This window comes from Diorhabda sublineata, chromosome 8 (genome assembly GCF_026230105.1).
Source record: "Diorhabda sublineata isolate icDioSubl1.1 chromosome 8, icDioSubl1.1, whole genome shotgun sequence".
In the NCBI taxonomy this organism is placed as follows: Eukaryota; Metazoa; Arthropoda; class Insecta; order Coleoptera; family Chrysomelidae; genus Diorhabda; species Diorhabda sublineata.
The window spans coordinates 10,047,343-10,070,711 of NC_079481.1; the positions used below are offsets into that span (position 1 = coordinate 10,047,343).

The 23,369-nt window shown below is 33.4% G+C and overlaps 2 protein-coding genes across 4 annotated transcripts in view; both read left to right on the top strand.

Moving 5' to 3' along the window:
- Positions 1–1,187: 1,187 nt before the first annotated feature.
- LOC130447728 (putative ferric-chelate reductase 1 homolog) lies at positions 1,188–16,118 on the top strand. Of its 3 annotated transcripts, none has more exons than XM_056784704.1 (9): positions 1,188–1,306; positions 8,054–8,510; positions 9,429–9,792; positions 10,536–10,692; positions 10,773–11,339; positions 11,395–11,618; positions 13,955–14,198; positions 14,263–14,375; positions 15,656–16,118. In XM_056784704.1, exons 2-9 carry the CDS (start codon positions 8,092–8,094, stop codon positions 15,770–15,772), a joined length of 2,205 nt encoding a protein of 734 aa, XP_056640682.1. In that variant the 5' UTR covers positions 1,188–1,306; positions 8,054–8,091; the 3' UTR covers positions 15,773–16,118. The 3 variants fall into 3 exon arrangements, with proteins under 3 accessions (XP_056640682.1, XP_056640680.1, XP_056640681.1); XM_056784702.1 differs by lacking the exon at positions 1,188–1,306 and adding an exon at positions 5,843–5,970 and having other exon boundaries at positions 8,106–8,510; XM_056784703.1 differs by lacking the exon at positions 1,188–1,306 and adding an exon at positions 5,903–5,970.
- A 1,235-nt stretch (positions 16,119–17,353) lies between these two features.
- The window catches only part of LOC130447729 (pikachurin), a 38,927-nt gene continuing 32,911 nt past the window's right edge, over positions 17,354–23,369 (top strand). The window contains exon 1 of the mRNA XM_056784705.1: positions 17,354–17,764. Coding sequence (XP_056640683.1) covers positions 17,647–17,764 — 118 coding nt within the window. The 5' untranslated portion in view covers positions 17,354–17,646. The remainder of the gene's footprint in view (positions 17,765–23,369) is intronic.

The window sequence follows — 23,369 nt, forward strand, 5'->3', positions numbered from 1 at the left end:
TTAAGCAATTTGAGCCATAAAAAGCCAATTTTGGAACAGATCGAATTGAGAAGGACGAACTTTTGACAAAATTAGTGTTGAAACCCATTTTTTGACCGATTTAAATTCGAAAGAGTGAATTTTCTCACATAATTAGATGTGGAAAGCCAATTATTGATGAAATTGCAATGAAAAATCCAATTTTTGATCAATTTGAATAATAAAAAGACAATTTTCAATCAATTTGAACCATAAAAAGCCAAATTTCAACAAATTTGAATCATAAAAAGCCAATTTTTGACCAATTTGAACCACAAAAAGCTAATTTTCAACCAATGTGAACCATAAAAAGCCAATTTCCAACCAATGTGAACCATAAATAGGCAACTTTTACCCAATGTGAACCATAAAAATCCAATTTTGAACCAATTTAAACCATAAAAAGCCAATTTGTAACCATTTTAAACCATAAAAAGCCAAAAGGCAATTATTAAACAATGTGATCCATAGAAAGGCAAGTTTTAACTAATTTGAACCATAAAAAACCAATTTTTAACCAAAATCAACAATAAAATCCAATTTTCAACTAAAGTGAACCATAAAAATCCAATTTTCAACAGAAGTAAACCATAAAAACCCAATTTTTAATCAATGTGAACCATAAAAACTCAGCTATTGACCAAAGCAATCCATAAAATCCCAATTTTTAACCAATGTGAACCATAAAAAGCCAATTTGCAACCAAAATGAATCAGAAAAAGCCAATTTTCAACCAAAGTCAACCATAAAACCCAGCTTTTAACAAAAGCAAACCATAAGATCCCAATTTTTATCCAATGTGAACCATAAAAAGCCAATTTTAAAACAGATAGAAATGAGAAGGACCAATTTTTGAAGAAATGAATGTTGAAAAGTCATTTTTCGACTGATTTAAATTCGGAAAATTCAATTTTCTGACCAAATTAGACATGGAAAACCAATTTTGGATGAAATTGCAATAAAAAATCCAATTTTTGACTATAAGAAACAGTAAAAACCAAAATTTTATTATTCTAATACTCATACAATCATTAAAATAGACTATAGTGACTAGAAATTTTTCATAAATAAAAAAAAAATAGGAAATAAATCACTTTTATGTTTCCTTACTACAGAAACAAAAATTATTATTTTTGTACTAAAGTTTATTATCAGTACTGATAACTTCCATAACGACGTATAGTAGTTTACAGTAATTTTTCCCTATCAATTTAGTTCTAGTGAAGCATTGTTGGAATAATAATGTTATTCGCACAAATGTAAACGTTTTATACAGTGTTAACAAAAAGTAAGATTGAATTTTCATCACAAATTTTTCGCTTAATTCCAGTGAATCATCTACTAACTTTCATTTGTATAATTATTACTAATAATTTCATATCTACAGTATTAAAAGCCGAGCTGAAATATCGTTTTTCTCGAAAATATAAAAGACGTTTCTAAATCCACGCGATAAAATTGACGAAGTGATCGCTTTTATAAAAATAAATCTTTCCTATAACAGAATTTATCACGGTCAACCCCTGTCTTAGATATCACCCAGTAACTAAAATAAAATAGTAGAGCCGAAACATCGTTTTTCTCGAAAATATGCAGGGCGTTTCCAAATCCACGCGATAAAATTGACGAAATGATTGCTTTTATAAAAATAAGTCTTTCCTATAACAGAATTTCCCTCGGTCCACCCTTGTTCTAAATATCACCCAGTAACTAAAATAAAATAGTAGAGCCGAAACATCGTTTTTCTCGAAAGTATACAGGGCGTTTCCAAATTCACGCGATAAAATTCACGAAGTGATCGCTTTTATAAAAATAAGTCTTTCCTATAACAGAATTTCCTTCGGTCCACCCCTGTACTAGATATCACCCAGTAACTAAAATAAAATAGTAGAGCCGAAACATCGTTTTTCTCGAAAGTATACAGGGCGTTTCCAAATTCACGCGATAAAATTCACGAAGTGATCGCGTTTATAAAAATAAGTCTTTCCTATAACAGAATTTCCTTCGCTCCACCCTTGTTCTAAATATCACCCAGTAACTAAAATAAAATAGTAGAGCCGAAACATCGTTTTTCTCGAAAGTATACAGGGCGTTTCCAAATTCACGCGATAAAATTCACGAAGTGATCGCTTTTATAAAAATAAGTCTTTCCTATAACAGAATTTCCTTCGCTCCACCCTTGTTCTAAATATCACCCAGTAACTGAAATAAAATAGTAGAGCCGAAACATCGTTTTTCTCGAAAGTATACAGGGCGTTTCCAAATTCACGCGATAAAATTCACGAAGTGATCGCGTTTATAAAAATAAGTCTTTCCTATAACAGAATTTCCCTCGGTCCACCCTTGTTCTAAATATCACCTAGTAACTAAAATAAAATAGTAGAGCCGAAACATCGTTTTTTCGAAAGTATACAGGGCGTTTCCAAATTCACGCGATAAAATTCACGAAGTGATCGCGTTTATAAAAATAAGTCTTTCCTATAACAGAATTTATCACGGTCAACCCCTGTCTTAGATATCACCCAGTAACTAAAATAAAATAGTAGAGCCGAAACATCGTTTTTCTCGAAAGTATACAGGGTGTTTCCAAATTCACGCGATAAAATTCACGAAGTGATCGCGTTTATAAAAAAAAGTCTTTCCTATAACAGAATTTCCTTCGCTCCACCCTTGTTCTAAATATCACCCAGTAACTAAAATAAAATAGTAGAGCCGAAACATCGTTTTTCTCGAAAGTATACAGGGCGTTTCCAAATTCACGCGATAAAATTCACGAAGTGATCGCTTTTATAAAAATAAGTCTTTCCTATAACAGAATTTCCTTCGCTCCACCCTTGTTCTAAATATCACCCAGTAACTGAAATAAAATAGTAGAGCCGAAACATCGTTTTTCTCGAAAGTATACAGGGCGTTTCCAAATTCACGCGATAAAATTCACGAAGTGATCGCGTTTATAAAAATAAGTCTTTCCTATAACAGAATTTCCCTCGGTCCACCCTTGTTCTAAATAACACCTAGTAACTAAAATAAAATAGTAGAGCCGAAACATCGTTTTTTCGAAAGTATACAGGGCGTTTCCAAATTCACGCGATAAAATTCACGAAGTGATCGCGTTTATAAAAATAAGTCTTTCCTATAACAGAATTTATCACGGTCAACCCCTGTCTTAGATATCACCCAGTAACTAAAATAAAATAGTAGAGCCGAAACATCGTTTTTCTCGAAAATATGCAGGGCGTTTCCAAATCCACGCGATAAAATTGACGAAATGATTGCTTTTATAAAAATAAGTCTTTCCTATAACAGAATTTCCCTCGGTCCACCCTTGTTCTAAATATCACCCAGTAACTAAAATAAAATAGTAGAGCCGAAACATCGTTTTTCTCGAAAGTATACAGGGCGTTTCCAAATCCACGCGATAAAATTGACGAAATGATTGCTTTTATAAAAATAAGTCTTTCCTATAACAGAATTTCCTTCGCTCCACCCTTGTTCTAAATATCACCTAGTAACTAAAATAAAATAGTAGAGCCGAAACATCGTTTTTTCGAAAGTATACAGGGCGTTTCCAAATTCACGCGATAAAATTCACGAAGTGATCGCGTTTATAAAAATAAGTCTTTCCTATAACAGAATTTCCCTCGGTCCACCCTTGTTCTAAATATCACCTAGTAACTAAAATAAAATAGTAGAGCCGAAACATCGTTTTTTCGAAAGTATACAGGGCGTTTCCAAATTCACGCGATAAAATTCACGAAGTGATCGCTTTTATAAAAATAAGTCTTTCCTATAACAGAATTTCCCTCTGTCCACCCTTGTTCTAAATATCACCTAGTAACTAAAATAAAATAGTAGAGCCGAAACATCGTTTTTCTCGAAAGTATACAGGGCGTTTTCAAATTCACGCGATAAAATTCACGAAGTGATCGCTTTTATAAAAATAAGTCTTTCCTATAACAGAATTTCCCTCGGTCCACCCTTGTTCTAAATATCACCTAGTAACTAAAATAAGATAGTAGAGCCGAAACATCGTTTTTCTCGAAAGTATACAGGGCGTTTCCAAATTCACGCGATAAAATTCACGAAGTGATCGCGTTTATAAAAATAAGTCTTTCCTATAACAGAATTTCCTTCGCTCCACCCTTGTTCTAAATATCACCCAGTAACTAAAATAAAATAGTAGAGCCGAAACATCGTTTTTCTCGAAAGTATACAGGGCGTTTCCAAATTCACGCGATAAAATTCACGAAGTGATCGCTTTTATAAAAATAAGTCTTTCCTATAACAGAATTTCCTTCGCTCCACCCTTGTTCTAAATATCACCCAGTAACTGAAATAAAATAGTAGAGCCGAAACATCGTTTTTCTCGAAAGTATACAGGGCGTTTCCAAATTCACGCGATAAAATTCACGAAGTGATCGCGTTTATAAAAATAAGTCTTTCCTATAACAGAATTTCCCTCGGTCCACCCTTGTTCTAAATATCACCTAGTAACTAAAATAAAATAGTAGAGCCGAAACATCGTTTTTTCGAAAGTATACAGGGCGTTTCCAAATTCACGCGATAAAATTCACGAAGTGATCGCTTTTATAAAAATAAGTCTTTCCTATAACAGAATTTCCCTCTGTCCACCCTTGTTCTAAATATCACCTAGTAACTAAAATAAAATAGTAGAGCCGAAACATCGTTTTTCTCGAAAGTATACAGGGCGTTTTCAAATTCACGCGATAAAATTCACGAAGTGATCGCTTTTATAAAAATAAGTCTTTCCTATAACAGAATTTCCCTCGGTCCACCCTTGTTCTAAATATCACCTAGTAACTAAAATAAAATAGTAGAGCCGAAACATCGTTTTTCTCGAAAGTATACAGGGCGTTTCCAAATTCACGCGATAAAATTCACGAAGTGATCGCTTTTATAAAAATAAGTCTTTCCTATAACAGAATTTCCCTCGGTCCACTCTTGTTCTAAATATCACCCAGTAACTAAAATAAAATAGTAGAGCCGAAACATCATTTTCCTCGAAAGTATACAGGGCGTTTCCAAATTCACGCGATAAAATTCACGAAGTGATCGCTTTTATAAAAATAAGTCTTTCCTATAACAGAATTTCCTTCGGTCCACCCCTGTACTAGATATCACCCAGTAACTAAAATAAAATAGTATAGCCGAAACATCGTTTTTCTCGAAAGTATACAGGGCGTTTCCAAATTCACGCGATAAAATTCACGAAGTGATCGCTTTTATAAAAATTAAGTCTTTCCTAACAGAATTTCCCTCAGTCCACCCTTGTCCTAAATATCATAATTCTGTAATTATTATATATAATTCAGAACTAACCACGTGTATTTTTCAAATATTTCTTAAATGATATTTTTTCAAAATTAAGTTTTATGAGATAAAATTAAAACTTTTTCATTTAAAACGACTTAATATATTCATAAAAAATTCATAAATTAATAAAAAATACTGAAACTTTGTGATTAAAATCAAGGTACAGGTAATAGGTTAATTTACGTACAATGAAGTTTATCCAAGCATAACATTTTTAACAAAATAAGAAAAAGCACTTTAAACAGTGATATAGAAAATTTTGCCAAAAGTCTTGTACTTAATTTTCCCAAAAAAATTCTGTGGCATCTAACTAACTTCGATTTTTCAATTTTTAAGTGTCTTAATTAATTTCTGGGGTCCTTAGAAAAAATCACGTTCATTCCGATTTGAAAGAAATTAAAAGATATTTTATATAAAACGATAACCAAAAATAATTTTTGGATCTTTTTCAAATTACTTCATATTTTAAGTACGTTTATGTTTATGATAAACTTTTTCTAAGGTAATGGAAAAAAGTTTGAAAAAAACTCATTTATTGATAATCCGGTTCTGTATTTGTACGCTCGAAAAAGGACATTTAGTCAGTCCTCAGGTGTTGAAACTAAATGAAATAATTCAGTGAGTAATTTGTGAAAAATCTTATTTTATATTTAATCTTTAATAAAATTCTTCTGGTTACTTTAAAAAGTGAATTATATCAGTTCAATCTATTTTATCAGTACAGGGACATTTTTTTAACGAAAAAAATCTCGTCCAACTAATTTCCTTACTAATTTTTAATTAAACTTTTTGATAAAATATACGTTCAAGGTCTAGATACTGTTAATTTGACTGTGTTAATATTTCAACGTTAATTACGGAAAATGCGAAATCTTTTTAATTTTTTTCTTGTATAATGATAGTTTTTAGTTTTTCTTACGTTGAAATATACAAAAAAATTAAATCAAATATATTTAAATCAGAATAATGATGTTTTAACGATATAAAGAAAATTCCTGGTTCAGAATTATTTAAGGGCTCAATATTCTACAATGCAAAAAAATGCACAATCATTTGCCATTTGAAATAAAATCGATATAATTTTTTCTCGCAATCTATGTATTGAAATTTTATTTTATTTGTTTCTTCAATTAGTTATTTTTATGTTTGCTTTTTTGTCTATTTTTCGATTAACTGTGTTTTTAAATAGATCAACAGATGATAATCCAAACCATTGTGCCACCATGGATGCCGTCTTCTCCCTGGTACTCTCATACTTTTCCTTGAACAATCTACTTCAAAAGATGGTATTTACCATGATTTAGTATATGGTCATAATACTCCAGTTTCCTTTTTTTACGATAAACAGGACTTCCTTTTATTTCCTTAGTCTATTTCCACGTTGGTGGTGTCTTCCGTCCGGTAAATCCACAGGCATGGACCATGGAGAGTTGGTATTTAGGCTATATCATGTAACCACGAGGTTCTTGGAAGTATTGGATATCATAGCCATAAGAAGGTACCACCTGCAGAGGAAATTGAGCTTGGTTTCTGTGTGATAAATTGGAGCTGCGTATTGGTCTTACGATTTGTTCTTGTTCTTCTTCTTCCAACTTATTTTCAGTATAGATCTTGGGATGTCGATGTCCATGATTCAGCCATGTCTTCGAACGTCTGCATGATGATATTCTGGTGGTTGACTTCTGTTTAAATGCTTTTTTAGCCAGCAGATCCTCCCACCCATCTTGCGCACAGCTTTCGCACATCACCTATGACGCGCGCGGTCTCAGTCGACGATTATCCAGTACCACTTTGTGGATTTTTTTCAACATTTGGTCGACCAATACGATGGGTCTTCGTAGGTCGTACCTTCTCCTTTAAATTCTGCTATATACTTAAAGTAGAATCTGGTTCAGCCATGCCATCTCTAGTTCTGACCAGGTACTTCTGGAACCATCCTCGTAATGCCGGAACTGAGTTTTCTGTCCCAGAGGTTTACTCTGGGCATTGATCTTCAGCTGCAGCTTTGTCATGTCGCGCAATATAAATTCCGGAGCTTCTGGTGGCCTCATTAGCTTGTATGCGAGCTTCCTGATAGAAGTTTCTATTGTTTGATTTCTTCATAATTTACTTATTGTCATAGACTTTGTCTTGGTGTTAGATATCTTGAACTGATCTTTATATCTACAGGTTCTTGGAGTTGTTTTGGTCTGCTCTTCGTCTTCTTATTGTCTTCATTGCTGATCGTGGTTCAGCCGTTACATAAACCTGAGGTTGTCTTCCTTAGTAGCTGAATATTCGATAGCTTCCTCAGAGCTTGGAATCTTTTCCTGGAAATTTAGTCGTTAATTCCTGCTTGCCTCAGGTTGAGCTTCATCTAAGACTCAAAGAATCGTATCCCTATGTTGGAAATCAGTCCAGTAACATGGAGATGGATGTTCTTTACAAAACGCCAATTTCTTGAGGTTTTACCGTGTATAAAATATTCAAATGGACTTTAAATAATTTATATAAAAAAATATTAAAGTCGTTATCACCTCAGTATTGTTACAAATCAAAAATTTATCAGTTTACTTGTTAATTTCCTGTGTTTCACGGAAGTTATATTCACATAAAGTTGAAATACACATCAATGCTATAAAAACGTAATTTGCATAAAAATACAGGGTGGGTAACGAGAAAAATAAAACACTTTTTAGTAGGTTAATAATATTCTTTGTAGGGAGCTCACCCTGTACTCATGAGAAACCTTTTGAATTTATGATGTTTCGTAGTTTAAATATGAAGCTGCACCTTCTTCTATTCATATTTTCTACGACAAGAGCTTATCCCGATGGAGCTCCTATCGCAGTATGCAACAATTTGGCACCGTTGCACGGTAGCGCCTTAACGCAACAAATAACCCCACCCTATACGTTATACACCGAACCGCACAAGAACGTCATTATGGTTTCTTTGAATTCGACCATCGGTAGCGGTTTCAAAGGGTTCATAATTCAAGGAAGAACACCCAACGGTACGATCGTCGGTTCTTTCAAGCTACCAGATGGCGTTCCCTATCACACGCTCGATTGTAGCGGTCCGGATGATTCTGTTACACATAGCAGCCCAGCGATCAAAAATCGTTTAGATCTCATTTGGTTACCTCCTGTAGGATACGAAGGACCTGTTATATTCAAGTAAGTACCACTAGGATGTTCACTACGACTATTTATTTGAAAGAAATAACTTTCCTCGAAATTATTAAGAAGAAATACTGTAAATAAATCGTCTGCTACTAAAAAAGTTGTCTAAAACCAACTCTAAGCTGAACTTTTTTACACTCTATATACTTACAATAATTTATTTAAATGATTTTTGCAATTAGTTCTTTTAACTACGACTATTTGTTTGAAAGAAATAAGTTTTCTCGAAATTATTTGGAAGAAAACTAAAAATAAACCGCCTGCTACTAAAACAATTGTCAAAAACCCCTCTCTAAACTTCATTTATTTAAAAGAAAAAACTTCTCGAGATTATTTAGAAGAAATTCTATACATAAAACGCCTGCTACAAAAAAATTGTCGACAAACCCTTTCTAAACTGCATTTATTCAAAAAAAAAAATAATTTTCATCGAGATTATTTAGAAGAAATACTACGAATAAAACGGCTGTTACTAAAAAAATGTCAAAAAACCATTTCTTAACTGCATTTATTTAAAAGAAATAACTTTCCTCGAGATTTTTTAGAAGAAATACTATAAATAAAATGCCTGCTACTAAAAAAATTGTCGGAAAACCCTTTCTAAAGTGCATTTATTCAAAAGAAATAACTTTCATTGATATTATTTAGAAGAAATACCATCAATAACAAGCATGCTACTAAGAAAATTGACAAAAAACCCTTTCTAATCTGCATTTATTTAAAAGAAGTAACTTTCCTCGAGATTATTATGAAGAAATATTATGAATAAAACGCCTGCTACTAAAAAAATTGTCAAAAACCCTTTCTAAACTGCATTTATTAAAAAAATATAACTTTCTTCGAGATTATTTGGAAGAAATACTGTAAATATACCGCCTGCTATTAAAAACCTCTCTAATTTGTATTTTCCAGTTCTACTGTAGTTCACGACTTCAGTACGTTCTGGGTGGGATTGGAGTCGGAGGAAATTCATATAAAAAAATCTAGTCGAGCTGTTTCTTTATACGACGGATGTGGAATGACCAAATACTGCCACGGATCTCCAATAGATTGTATAGAAAAAGAAAATTGTAAAATAGCTGTGGCTGTAACGCCCCTAGGTGACGTATATGATTTCGAAATAAAAGCAACCGAAAACGCGGCATGGGTGGGAGTTGGATTATCGGATGATGCTCTGATGGGTAACGATTCCGTCATTGAATGTGTTAAAGAAAACGGAACAGTTAATACATATATGTCATGGACTGGAATCAATCCTTATAGAGCTACAAGGGTGGTAAGTATTTTCATTTTCATATATTACAATTCCTACAATTTTTACCTGATCACTAGTTGCCTTTCCTCCATATTTATTTGAGAGAAATGACTTTCCTCAAAATTATTTAGAAGAAATACTGTAAATAAACCGACTGCTGCTAAAAAAAAAATTGTCAAAAAACCCTTTCTAAACTGAATTTTTTTAAATTAGTCATACACTATATTATACACTTAACTTACAATAATTTACTTGAATGATTTTTGCGATTAGTTCTTTTCACTACGACTATTTATTTAAAAGAAATAACTTTCCTTGGAATCATTTAGAAGCAATATTGGAAATAAACCGACTACTACTAAAAAAATTGTCAAAAAACTTTTTATAAACTGTATTTTTCTTACTTAATCACACAATATATAATACACTTAACTTACGTTAATTTACTTAAATGATTTTTGCCATTAGTTCTTTTCACTACGATTATTTATTTAAAAGAAAATAACTTTGCTTGGAATTATTTAGAAGCAATACTGGAAATAAACCGACTGCTACTAAAAAAATTGTCAAAAAACCCCTCTCTAAAATACATTTTTTTGTTTTTGTTGTCTATATTGTTTTAAAACATTCCATTTAACGTGAAGATGGTTCTCAAATATCAAAGTCTCTACAGCTCTATTTGATACTCTGCAAATACGACCATATCATCAGCGTACATTAGGAAATTAATTTTTTTATTGCCGATCAATTTTTTTTAATTTCAGCCTAAAAAAGGCGTGTTATTACTAAACGGAAAATCCGAAGGAGAAGAGCTGTACTGTAAAGTTAGGAGAGCTGCAGTTACTGTCGTCCAAGGAGTCACGTTCGATTTAAAAAAAAAATTGTATCATATTCTACTGGCATCAGGAAGTACTGTAACACGTAAGCTTCTTCTTTTTCTAGTCAATATAAACTGTAATTCATCAGAATTGATCGATATAAGCAACGTTGTCAATTTTCAGCTACATCTGTAACCTACCACAATCTAGAATGCGAGGCTACACCAGACCCGCAAGTACTAGAAGTAAATCGAAACTTACCTCAACCATCTCCACAAGTTAAAAACAATTCAATGGTGTTAGATCCGTTTTATCAAGGTTGCGGAAGCTCTAAACTCTGTTTCGGTTTCCCCGAAGGATGCGTAGACACCCAAAACTGTAACGGCGTTACCGCCGTTACATCTACTGGAGATAAAACTTTCATTTTCGAAGTTAGAGCTAACCAGAACGCCGCTTGGGTAGGCGTCGGACTTTCGGACGATACACGAATGGGAGACGATTCTGTTATAGAATGTGTCAAAGATGTAAGCGGAATGAACGCCTACATGTCCTGGACTGGTATAAATCCTTATAGAGCTACCAGATTACCTGATCCTCATCTCGGTATACAACTTCTCAATTCCAGCAGTATCGATGATACTATTTACTGTAAAGTTAGAAGAAACGTTGTTACTATAGTTGAAGGGAGAACGTTCGATTTGGATCACGATATGTTTCACTTGATGGTTGCAGTTGGATCTTCAGTTCAACGTAAGTAAAAAAAAGGAGGAGATTCGACCAGATCTTAATGTTGTTGTGATTTCAGCTACAACTGTGACTTATCACAACTTGGGAGTTACGTGCAGTGCTCAGAAACTATCGTTAACCGATACTTCAAACGTCCATTCAAAATCGACTATCTTGGTTCGACTCCATGGTGTATTTATGGTTATAGGGTGGATAGGAACCGTTTCTTTGGGTACTATAATAGCTAGATTTTATAAAGATGCTTGGACTGGTACTTTGTTGGGATACGATGTTTGGTTTACGGTAAGTTTCTCAAAAAAATGTTGATACTAACAAGTCCTTTATACAAACTATAAAAGAGGTCTCTTCCGTGCAGTTTGGTAGCTTTTTCGGTTTCAATCCATACCAAAATAGAGGAAAAAAACGGTTCTTAACCACTCTTGAGATGTCAGAAGATATCAGCAAGTATAAGTCTTAAATATAGATCCACCAAAGATCTCCTGGCGTTTGTAATCAGCTGAGCTGTATGAATTGAAGCTATAGAAAACTAAGAAGGATCCAGAGCAATCGCACTGGATATATCGAAGGCTTACTTATCAACAGGCTTAGTAGCTTTTTGGAAACCAACCCATCCAGGTCCAGAAAGGTTTTGACGTTGGCGTTCCCCAGGGATTCAAAACTGCAAACCAGGATCTACAGCCGCCTCGATAAACTAGGCGAAATCTGTAGGCGGCAACAGATCATCATCTGATTGATTTTAAGGCAACAGTGATTCAAGCTCATGTTTTTATGAAGAAGACCGACGCTGCAGCTCAGGTTTTGGTCCTGTCTGGACCGCTTGTTGAGTTTTGAGGTTGGGAGCATAGTCACGTGATTGAATTAGCTAATGTAGCTTCTTTAAGACCAAAAAGCTTCACACTTCTAATCCTCTACAAGGCCCAGATTCGTACATCTTTGGAGGATTGCTTGGCTTCCAAAGAAACTCGACTGAATATGGAAGATTAAAGAGAGTTGATCAGAAGCTTGGACAGCTTCGAGAATGGAAAAACTGACCCTATTCTATCAATACTATCATAAACTGTCCAGCATAATCCCACCTAGAGCAGTATTTGCAAGCTATACACTCCGCAACAGCTTCTAATCCTCTACAAGGCCCAGATTCTTACATCTTTGGAGGATTGCTTGGCTTCCAAAGAAACTCGACTGAATATGGAAGATTAAAGAGAGTTGATCAGAAGCTTGGACGGCTTCGAGAATGGAAAAACTGACCCTATTCTATCAATACTATCATAAACTGTCCAGCATAATCCCACATAGAGCAGTATTTGCAAGCTATACACTCCGCAACAGCTTCTAATCCTCTACAAGGCCCAGATTCTTACATCTTTGGAGGATTGCTTGGCTTCCAAAGAAACTCGACTGAATATGGAAGATTAAAGAGAGTTGATCAGAAGCTTGGACGGCTTCGAGAATGGAAAAACTGACACTGTTCTATCGATACTATCACGAACTGTCCAGCATACTCCCACCTAGAGCAGTATTTGCAAGCTATACACTCCGCAACAGCTTCTAATCCTCTACAAGGCCCAGATTCTTACATCTTTGGAGGATTGCTTGGCTTCCAAAGAAACTCGACTGAATATGGAAGATTAAAGAGAGTTGATCAGAAGCTTGGACGGCTTCGAGAATGGAAAAACTGACCCTATTCTATCAATACTATCATAAACTGTCCAGCATAATCCCACATAGAGCAGTATTTGCAAGCTATACACTCCGCAACAGCTTCTAATCCTCTACAAGGCTCAGATTCGTACATCTTTGGAGGATTGCTTGGCTTCCAAAGAAACTCGACTGAATATGGAAGATTAAAGAGAGTTGATCAGAAGCTTGGACGGCTTCGAGAATGGAAAAACTGACCCTATTCTATCAATACTATCATAAACTGTCCAGCATAATCCCACATAGAGCAGTATTTGCAAGCTATACACTCCGCAACAGCTTCTAATCCTCTACAAGGCCCAGATTCTTACATCTTTGGAGGATTGCTTGGCTTCCAAAGAAACTCGACTGAATATGGAAGATTAAAGAGAATTGATCAGAAGCTTGGACGGCTTCGAGAATGGAAAAACTGACACTGTTCTATCGATACTATCACGAACTGTCCAGCATACTCCCACCTAGAGCAGTACTTGCAAGATCTCCTCGTGGCTCATGATCACCAGGTATCTGTCACATCTTTTCTGAACACTACACGCGTTCCGTAACCTATAAGCACCAACAATTTTTGGGGGTATGTGAAGAAGGCTCAAAGAATAGGGTCAAAGAAAATCCTTTTGGAATACGACTCATGATCGACTCATCTCTACATAGTTGATCCATCAACCTTAGGTTAACTTCTAGATTGAATTAAAAAAAATGTGGCTTAGAATCTATGTTTTCTTGGTATAGAAATGTTAAGACTGAATTTGTAGCATCTTCTGGTTGGAGACTCTTCCAAAAGTCTTAAAGCTTGTCTTTGTAGACCATTGAGTTCAATTAAAGATTATGAAGAACAAAAGATGTTGCAAAATGCAGTCCATCCCGAAGATTGTTCTCAAAGAGTTATTCATGAGACAACATTTATGGTTATATCTTTTCAGATGCATACCGTCTTCACAATGTTAACCTGGATACTGACAGTGGTTGGTTTCATTTTAATATTTGTTGAATTAGAAGGATGGTCTGCTGAATCTAATCCGCACGCCATTTTGGGTACCATAACGACCATTTTGTGTTTCATCCAACCGATACCGGCGTATTTTAGACCTTCCGTGGGAACGCCGAATAGACATATTTTCAACTGGTTCCATTGGATTGTCGGAAGCGGTGCGCATGTTATTGCCAGTGAGTTATCAGATTTGTTTATTTTCTTTTTTCTATTTTACATCAAAATTTTTTTTTATTCCAGTTGTCGCCATGTTCTTTGCCGTGACTTTAACCAAAGCTCAATTGAATGAACAAGTTTATTATATCCTTGGAGGGTATGTTATACTGCACGTCCTCGTACACATCATTCTATATGTAAGTATATTATACCACGAGGGTAGTAAAGCTTAAATCCAAATTTTCGGCAGCTGAATGTCTGTTGAATGCACATCCAAGCTAATGTGAGAGTGTGAACAAACAAGCAGCTTTACCAAAAAGAAGAAACTACAAAGTTTGAACCAGAACCTTTCTGTAGCTTCCTGAGATGTCACATCAATGGCAAACTGAATAGCCAAAGGATCAGAAGTGTTTATACTGGAGGAGCTTTCCAGATCTACGAATTATAACCATAAGAGCTAAGAACTTTTCGAGTAGTTCGGAAACTGCAGATTCTACGTGCAAACCATAGAAACTGTGACCTTCCTGCATAATTTAACAAAAGATTTTGGTATCTCGAAGCTCCATTCACATTTTATCTGATAGTCAAGCGGCTGAAGTCTTTGAAGACTGTTGAGTGACATCTGAGCTAGTGGGAGAGTTTAAATGAACCAAACAACTTTATCAGAAAGAGGAAACGACATCGTTTGGACCAGAACCTTATTGTAGCTTCCTGAGATATCAAATCAACAACAAACTGAACATCCAAAGGATCAGAAGCATTTATACTGGAGGAACTTTCAAGATCTACGAATTATAACCATAAGAGCTAAGAACTTTTCCAATTGTTCAGAAACTGCAAATTCTGCGAGCAAGCCATAGAGACTGCGACCTTCTTGCATATTTTATGCGTCATTCTATATTAACATCTTGCAGCTGCAGCCTAAAATGTCCTTAGCGTTAAGTAGATACTTGATTTCGATGGATTTTCCTGCTCTCCTTTACAGGATGTCCCCTTGAACACCTTTGTATCTTGGACATTAAGCATCTTACATCATGCAAGTACCAGGCCTGACCTAGAGATGACTGTAGTTGATTGAAAAATACAGTTTTTACAGCTGTGCGCAAGATGGGTGCCGAATTTTAGTACTGTGCAGACCGTGGAGGAATCATTGGTTCATCATTTCAACCAGGACCAAAAGTACACTCAAAACAATGGACTAAAGAGGGAGGACTAGGTTCAAACAAGAAAAAACCGTTCCCTCTGCAGGCAAGGGTGATGGCGTGGGTTTTTTGGGATTCGCGTGGGATAATTTTATAAAATTAAAGGAAAAACGGCTACATTTGGCTGAGAAGATCAAGACAATGTACCAGCTCACACATCCCTTATTGCAATAGTCAAATTAAAGCTTGAATCATTTTCCAAATTTTTCGTGTTTTCTTTATATAATTAATTGATTAATGAGAAACAATGTTTGAATATTATTTTTAATTTTCAGTCAACGTTTTCATGGAGAAGAAGCATCCTGGGGGTGTACATCTTGATTTTACTCATCATAATGTTAATTTTAGTTACAGTAGTAGCTATGGCACCACAATGGCCTTTTGGTCAATAATATTACATCCAAAATGGTACAAATTCTTTTAATTGTAAATATTTTTGTGTCGTTTATTTATTTTAAACTGTTTCCCTAAATCGTATCTAGGCCTCCAGTAGAAATTGAAAAAGCGACAACTAAAAGTTGTAAAAGAGGCTTAAAACCAAAAAATGTTTTACTATAAATGTTAAATTATTTTAATTCTTAATAAAATTTATTGTTTTTAATTTTTATCACATAAATTATTATTATATTGCACAATTTTTGAAAATATATTGTTTTTATAGTTTCTAATAGTATCTTGTATACTAAAAATATTTGTTATAAAATAAAATCAATTTTTAAAAATTAAACAAAACTTCTATTTTTTCGTTTTATTTTTCTTACAACTAATTCCTGTCTAAAAAAAAAACGATGTCTTACAAACAGTAAAATATTTATAACTGTGAATATTTCTTCGATGTTTATGATTGTAGTTTAGTGCCGATTAGCCTCGTGTTTCTACGCAGGTCACAAAAATAACGGGTACTAGATCCATATAAAATCCCCCCTGTAAAACACGACGAACTTTCGATAATAATTTAGGGATGTCTTAGAAGAAGGAATTTTAATGAAACAAAACTATGAAAAAAGGACTACTAGCTACTAGAAATTTTATCTTCTAGAGTAAAAACGATCCCAAGCATTCCTCGAAGCTGTGCAAAGAGTATTTGATAATGATTTGGCCACCATAGTCGCATGACTTCAGCCTAATTGATTTGTTGTGGTACAAGGGAATCAGAAAACTTGGTGGTCAAAGATTTTCCAACAATGAACTTACTAGGGAAAGTTTATAGTACTAAAAGGAGATTATTTATAAGTTTATTTGAAATTAAGTTTTTGATTAACAGATGGCGCAAATATCTCGAAATTAGAGTAACCTTTCAGTTATTATCAAAAAAAGTTTTCTTATTAGTTTTTCGACTACAAGATGGCGCTTATATCTACTTATAGCAAATTTATTTTTTACAGCAATTTCTTTATGAATATTTTGAGTAAATATCAACCACATCCTGTTCAGCATTCCGATTAAGTGATAATTTAGCCTCTCGATATCAAAGTAGAAATCTTTTTTTTAAAGATTATTCGAAATTAAGTTAGTTTTTTTATTAACAGATGGCACAAATATCTCGAAATTAGAGTAACCTTTTAGTTATTTACGAAAAAAGTTTTCTTATTAGTTTTTCGACTACGAGATGGCGTTAATATCTATTTATAGCAAAAGTATTTTTCACAGCAATTTGTTTATGAATATTTTAAGTAAATATCAACGACATCCTGTTCAGCCTTCCGCTTAAGTGATAATTTAGCCTCTTGATATCAAAGTAGAAATCTTTTTTTTAAAGATTATTCGAAATTAAGTTAGTTTTTTTATTAACAGATGGCACAAATATTTCGAAATTAGAGTAACCTTTCAGTTATTATCAAAAAAAGTTTTTTTATTAGTTTTTCGACTACGAGATGGCGCGGTTTTGTCAATAATGGCGTGTTTGAAGTTTTATTTCGTGCACCCTTCGATGATGGCGCTACTTTCAATTCGATCGTTTTTCCCCACAAGTTATTGAACCGCCGCGAAAGCCGAATATAGTATTACAACCTTCCATAGTTGACAGAAGGGCATTTAAAATCCAATACGTAGAAGAATGCGTGTATAATCGAGAGCGATTTTTCCGCTTATTATGAGCGAAAAATAAACTCATGGTGTATTCAACAGTTGATGACTGCATCAATAATTTGTTGTAATTTGTGTGACAGTGGTGGTGATGTGCTAGTAAATCGTTTTAAGGGTCTCTAGGGCCTAGTACGATACGAGGGTCGGCATTTATCATGCAGGCCCTTTGAAGTGTTCGGACATGGGCTGTATAAGGGGCTCGGGGGCCCTCGTCGGGCTCGTGGGGTTGCTGTTGATCGTCAAATGCGATGGAGGTGAAGCTGAACCCGAGAAATTGCAATTTGAAGCCGCTTTTCAAGGTACGTTTTCAATTTTTTCGTTTTGAAAATAACAAACGAACGAGACAAAACCGTTTGAGTGTATTAATTTGATTTTTTTTTGTAATGTCGCGATAAAAAGTATAAATAAATTTCACAACATAAATCGATATTTCGTATACAAGGTGTGTATCGAAAAGTTTGTTGTTAACGACGTTATTTTCCCGAAAATCTACAAAGTGATTAAACAAACATACTTTAATATTTGAACACACTATATATACACGTAATTATGTTAAATTAGTCACAATCTTAAACACGGATTTTTTAAATATTTCTTTATACCAATCGACACAAATTTTGTGTCAAATACAACATATCTACGAAAAAACTCACGTGAATGGCGATTAAATACATCTATATTCTCCGGGAGCGAGCTTTTGATCAGCATTAAGCATATTATAACTTTTAAAACAAAAATAATCGTTAAAACGTTTCATTGAACCAAGAAATTTCAGTATAATATTTCATTACGTTTTACTCGGTTTTTTTGATTGTTTTTTCACGTAAAAATGAAATTTCATTTAACTATAATCTATTTTTATCTATGAGAGAGTACTAAAACTTTTTTAAATGTAGTACAAAAACTAACTTTCGTAACCGCGAGCTGTATAATAGAAAACGGTTTGAACTGGCCAAAAACTTTGTGTATTTATTTCAATTTCAAGATTCTCTATTTTCCCGAAGATACTTTTTAAATTTTTTAAATATAGTAAGGAGTTTTAACTAAATTGCAGTTTGCAAAGTGCAGTTTGAACTTTCTAGTGTGATTAAGTGAAAATTGGTTCGTGGTCTAATTTGTAAAAAAAATTTTCAACATTCTACTAAAGAAATGCATTACGAATGCTTCATCATTTTATTACTCTCTCATAAATCAAAGTAGACTATAGATATGAACAAAATAAGGTCAGTTTGTGAAGATTTATATAAGAAATTAATACGAAAATATACGATTTTTCTCTTTCTTTTGAAGATACCCTGTCGTTTTTTAATAAGAAATCCGGGCTCTGGAACATCCCTAATTAACTTTTGTCTCATCTATCTTACACTGTAATCTACTTTCTTTGGAGATTTATAAACCCCCAAAAATAAGTTAAATGATGCGTTAAGAATCGGGATATTCGAGGCGTCAGTCGGCGTTATGCTACAGCGACGTAAACATGTCCTCCAATGGAGAATGAGTTGTATGTATGGAGAAAACTTCATGAGCAATGATGTTGTGCAAGAATGGTGTCGAAAGTTACAAGAAAGAAGCGTTCAGAATCGAGATATTCATTTACGTTAATATTAGATACGAGGACCGTTTTTTTTCAACCTCCGATTGCTCCGTGCAAACGCTACGCGGGCAGAAAGCCCCGTAAGCAACTGCGAAGTTCTCGCACTACACACTCCGCCATTATTGATACCCAAGCGTCAGTCGGCGTTATGCTACAGCCACGTAAACATGTCCGCCATCGGAGAATGAGTCGCGTGTATGGGGAAAACTTCATGAGTGATGGTGTTGTGTGTGAATGGTGACGAAAGCTACAAGAAAGATGCGTTCAGAATCGGGATATTCGTTTACGTTAATATTAGATACGAGGACCGTTTTTTTTCAACCTTCGATTGCTCCGTGCAAACGCTACGCGGGCAGAAAGCCCCGTAAGCAACTGCGAAGTTCTCGTACTACACACTCCGCCATTATTGACATCCAAGCCTCAGTCGGCGTTATGCTATAGCCACGTAAAAATGTCCGCAATCGGAGAATGATTCGTCTGTATGCAGATCACAATCATTTGACGTTCGTAAATTTAAAAGATGGTTCTCTAAGTTAAATTTTTATATCTTCGAGTCATATTGATCACCCGGACATGGGAAAATGACATGCTAAAGACATAAATGGAAGCTAATCAATGTCAGACAATTGAAATACTATCAAACAACTTTGGTCGACCATCCAAGAAGATGTTTGGGTTCCTCAGACTCCAACCTGGGGAAAGAAGTCAATAGGGCAAGATGATTAGGCTACTGAAGGAAACCTTTGAGCTACTGGTAGAGAAATTCTGTGGAGCGGGACTCACCATTGACGAGTCCAAAACAAAATACATGGTTATCTTAAAGAACGGAAGACATAAGTTCGAAAATTAATACCTGGGATCATTAGTGACTGAAAATAGTGACAATTTGATGACAAAAAGAGGGGAAACGAAAAATTACGCCGAATATATGGACCAGAGTGTGTGTGTGAGTGTGTATGAAGACCCCAGTAAGTGACAGAAGTCAATAAGGCAAGCTTCAGATGGTTAGGCTATGCCGGTGACTGCGCAAACGATGATGTGGTGGTTTCACACATGAAAATTTTCATTTTAAATATATGATTGAAAGTTTTCCAATGTGAGTTATCATATTCTTCAACAATTTATTTCGATACGTAATAAAATGTTGCAATTTTAAATGTTATATGTGACTAGAATCGAATATTACGTGTTCCTATGATTTAATATATTAATTTCTTGTTTAGCTTTTTATATTTATTATAAAATAAGGTATTTAAAGCAAAATTGAAGTTATTTATACATTTTTAATATCGAAATTTGAGTATTTAATATCTTTGTGATAAAAACTTACCCATTTAAGTCGAAAGGGCAACTCCAACTAAACCATGAACCCATTTGGTATGGGACATGTAGCAAATCATTCGCGAATCGTTTCGAATTATTTCCAATCGCGACGAGGGGTTGCTTTTACCACATTCATCACTTACATTAACTCATACATTACATAAGTTTCTCTATGATACAAACTTGGAAATCTACTACGTTAGAGCAACCATAAGTCGAGTATCTGTGTTTATAGAGTAACTAATTTCCCGTAATAATTGATTTAAATCAGTTATTACGAAGAAAATAGAATAACAGTCTTGACTTCTAAATATTCAAGAAAATGCTTTTAAATTTCGTTTAAGTTGAAACATTGAAGCAATATGAAAAATTATATTAATGAAGATTAAATTTGAAAAGTGATTTTCGAGATTTTCGAAAACTACGAGTCTTTATCGTCCCCAGAGAAAGATACATAATCAGATTCAGCGTTTCAAACAGACATTCGATAATAGTGGAAAGGGAATCATTGAAGTTCAAAATGACGTAAAGAACAAAACAAATATAATGCGGTATTACCAAATCACAATATAACGATTGTCGATCAAAATCATCAATAATTTAACAAAAATATGATAATTTTTGATAAAAAAGAGTGAAATTATTTTTTAAATCAAGATTAATCAAATAATTTTGTTATTATACCTACGGGGATCACCATGTATAGTCAAAAGTTGTCTAAACAGAATATTTTGATTTAGTGTTTAATCGCTGATTTTATTTGTTTTCTTTTCATATATCATTTTTGATTAATTTTTATAGTCCAAATCCAAATCCACATTTCCAAGCAATTTTATTCGATAGAAAGCAATAAAAATAAGATCTTCAAAATCGTAATGTAATCTAATAAAAAAACCAGCGACGAACGTTTACTGTTTTAAGACGTGTCAAAGTGATAGAAATTCATGAAACTACCATTTACGAAAGCTGTTATTCAAGTTTTGAAATATGGCATTAAAACGAAAAATATGAATAATTCTTGACATACCCTCGTAAAATGATTTTTGTTTTGAATACCTATATCCATTGCAATACGGAAAATGTAAGTAATACTACCCTCGTAGTAACAAAAATATTTATAACTCATCCCACAAATCACCTACCTTTTTAGGCATACCGCTTTGTTCGCGAAAAAACGTACACTAACACTACACAATTAAAAATAATTGACACAATGTTTTTTTTTTGTAACTTAAATTTAGCAATTAGTTAACATTATTTTTTCGAGGAAGAGATCTGAATTCAAAATTTCTTCTCAAAGTAGTTTATTTCAGAATTTCTTAAGTGTGTTTTCAATACAAATGGAACACACTGTATAACAAACATTTTTATAATTGACAATTGACACATTGCGTTGTCGAAGGTACTAATTTAATTTAGAAAATGTTTATCTTTCGATAATATTCCATAAATAGTTTGAAAATATGAAGAAAAAAACAGTAGAAAGTTCTGTCAAGCTTTAGAGAATACTAAAAACCGAACAAACCATATTTATTAAAATTTGTAATAAATTATTACCCTAATGAATTTGATCAGTGACGCCATTGCTACGCTAGACAGTTTACTATCGTTCCAAGAAGGCGTCGTAATTTAACTTTATTTTAAATCTTTAATAATTGAATTTGACAATTGAATTATTGTAAATTATTAACAAAATATGTCTATAAATGTTCTATTACCAAACTTAAGTATTTAAACAACGTTAATTTCCAATATTCGACAACGTCTACAATAATTTAATAAATTTGTTATTATGGAATATAAAAGAATCTTGTAGTGAATTAATAGGAAATGTAGTTTATGATTTTTTTTAAAAAGTATATGTTTTACTAAACAATTGGATATTAGATGTATTTACCTGTAATTTCAAATAAACATAATTTGAATAACCCGCTTAGCAACAAAACACCAGACACTTTCACTCACTAACTAGACTGACAATATTGAATTAAGAGCGTGTCATAACGTTAATTGGAAATGCGTCCGGTGCGATTTGATTGGTCATTGGGAATTTTGACGTTTCCAAGAATTTATATATTATATATAATACTAGGTGAATGTAAACTGTAGAATGTTTATTAATTAATTAATTAATTTTGAATATTAATTTATTTGATATACAGAGTGGTGTATATTACAAGTTATTTTTTACACTTATTTAGCTATTTGTAACAAGAACGATGAAAGATGGCGTGACTTTCTACCATATTTATTTGTGGGAATCGATATTTTAAAATGAGATTTTATTGAAAATTAATGATGATTTTTTCAATTTTGAAAATAATTAATTAGATAAACAGCAAAATAATGTTATAAAATCATTGGTATAATGGGAATATTTTAAAAAAGAAGTTTCTATTTATTACCAAGATGGATACGTAAAAGCACGTCATCAGCACGTAACAGGGCCGTACTTTATTATTTTTATTACGTAAAAATTGTAAAAAAATTTGTATAATTAAACTTTGAGAAGAAAAATAACTTCAAACATCATTTATTTATGTTGCTTAGGGTTATAGTTTTTGAAATATGAGGCTTCAAAGCTGTTCACTTATTAATGGAAAACAAATTTTCGTTAAAAAATTCAATGAGACTGATATAATTGACATATTGAGCTCAAATTTTGTAGAAATATTTTTAAAGATTGTTTGTATTATGACAAAAATCAGGATATTGCTTAGTTTCATCGTTTATGAAATACAAGGTCTCAAAGATATTCAACTTTTAATGGAAAACAAATTGTCGTTAAAAAATTCAATGGGACTGAAATAATTTACAGATTGATCTCAAATTTTGTAGAAATATTTTTAAAGGATGTTTATATTATGAAAAAAATCAGGATGTTGCTTAGGTGCATCGATTATGAAATACAAGGTCTCAAAGTTATTCAACTAATAATGGAAAACAAATTGTCGTTAAAAAATTCAATGGGACTGAAATAATTTACA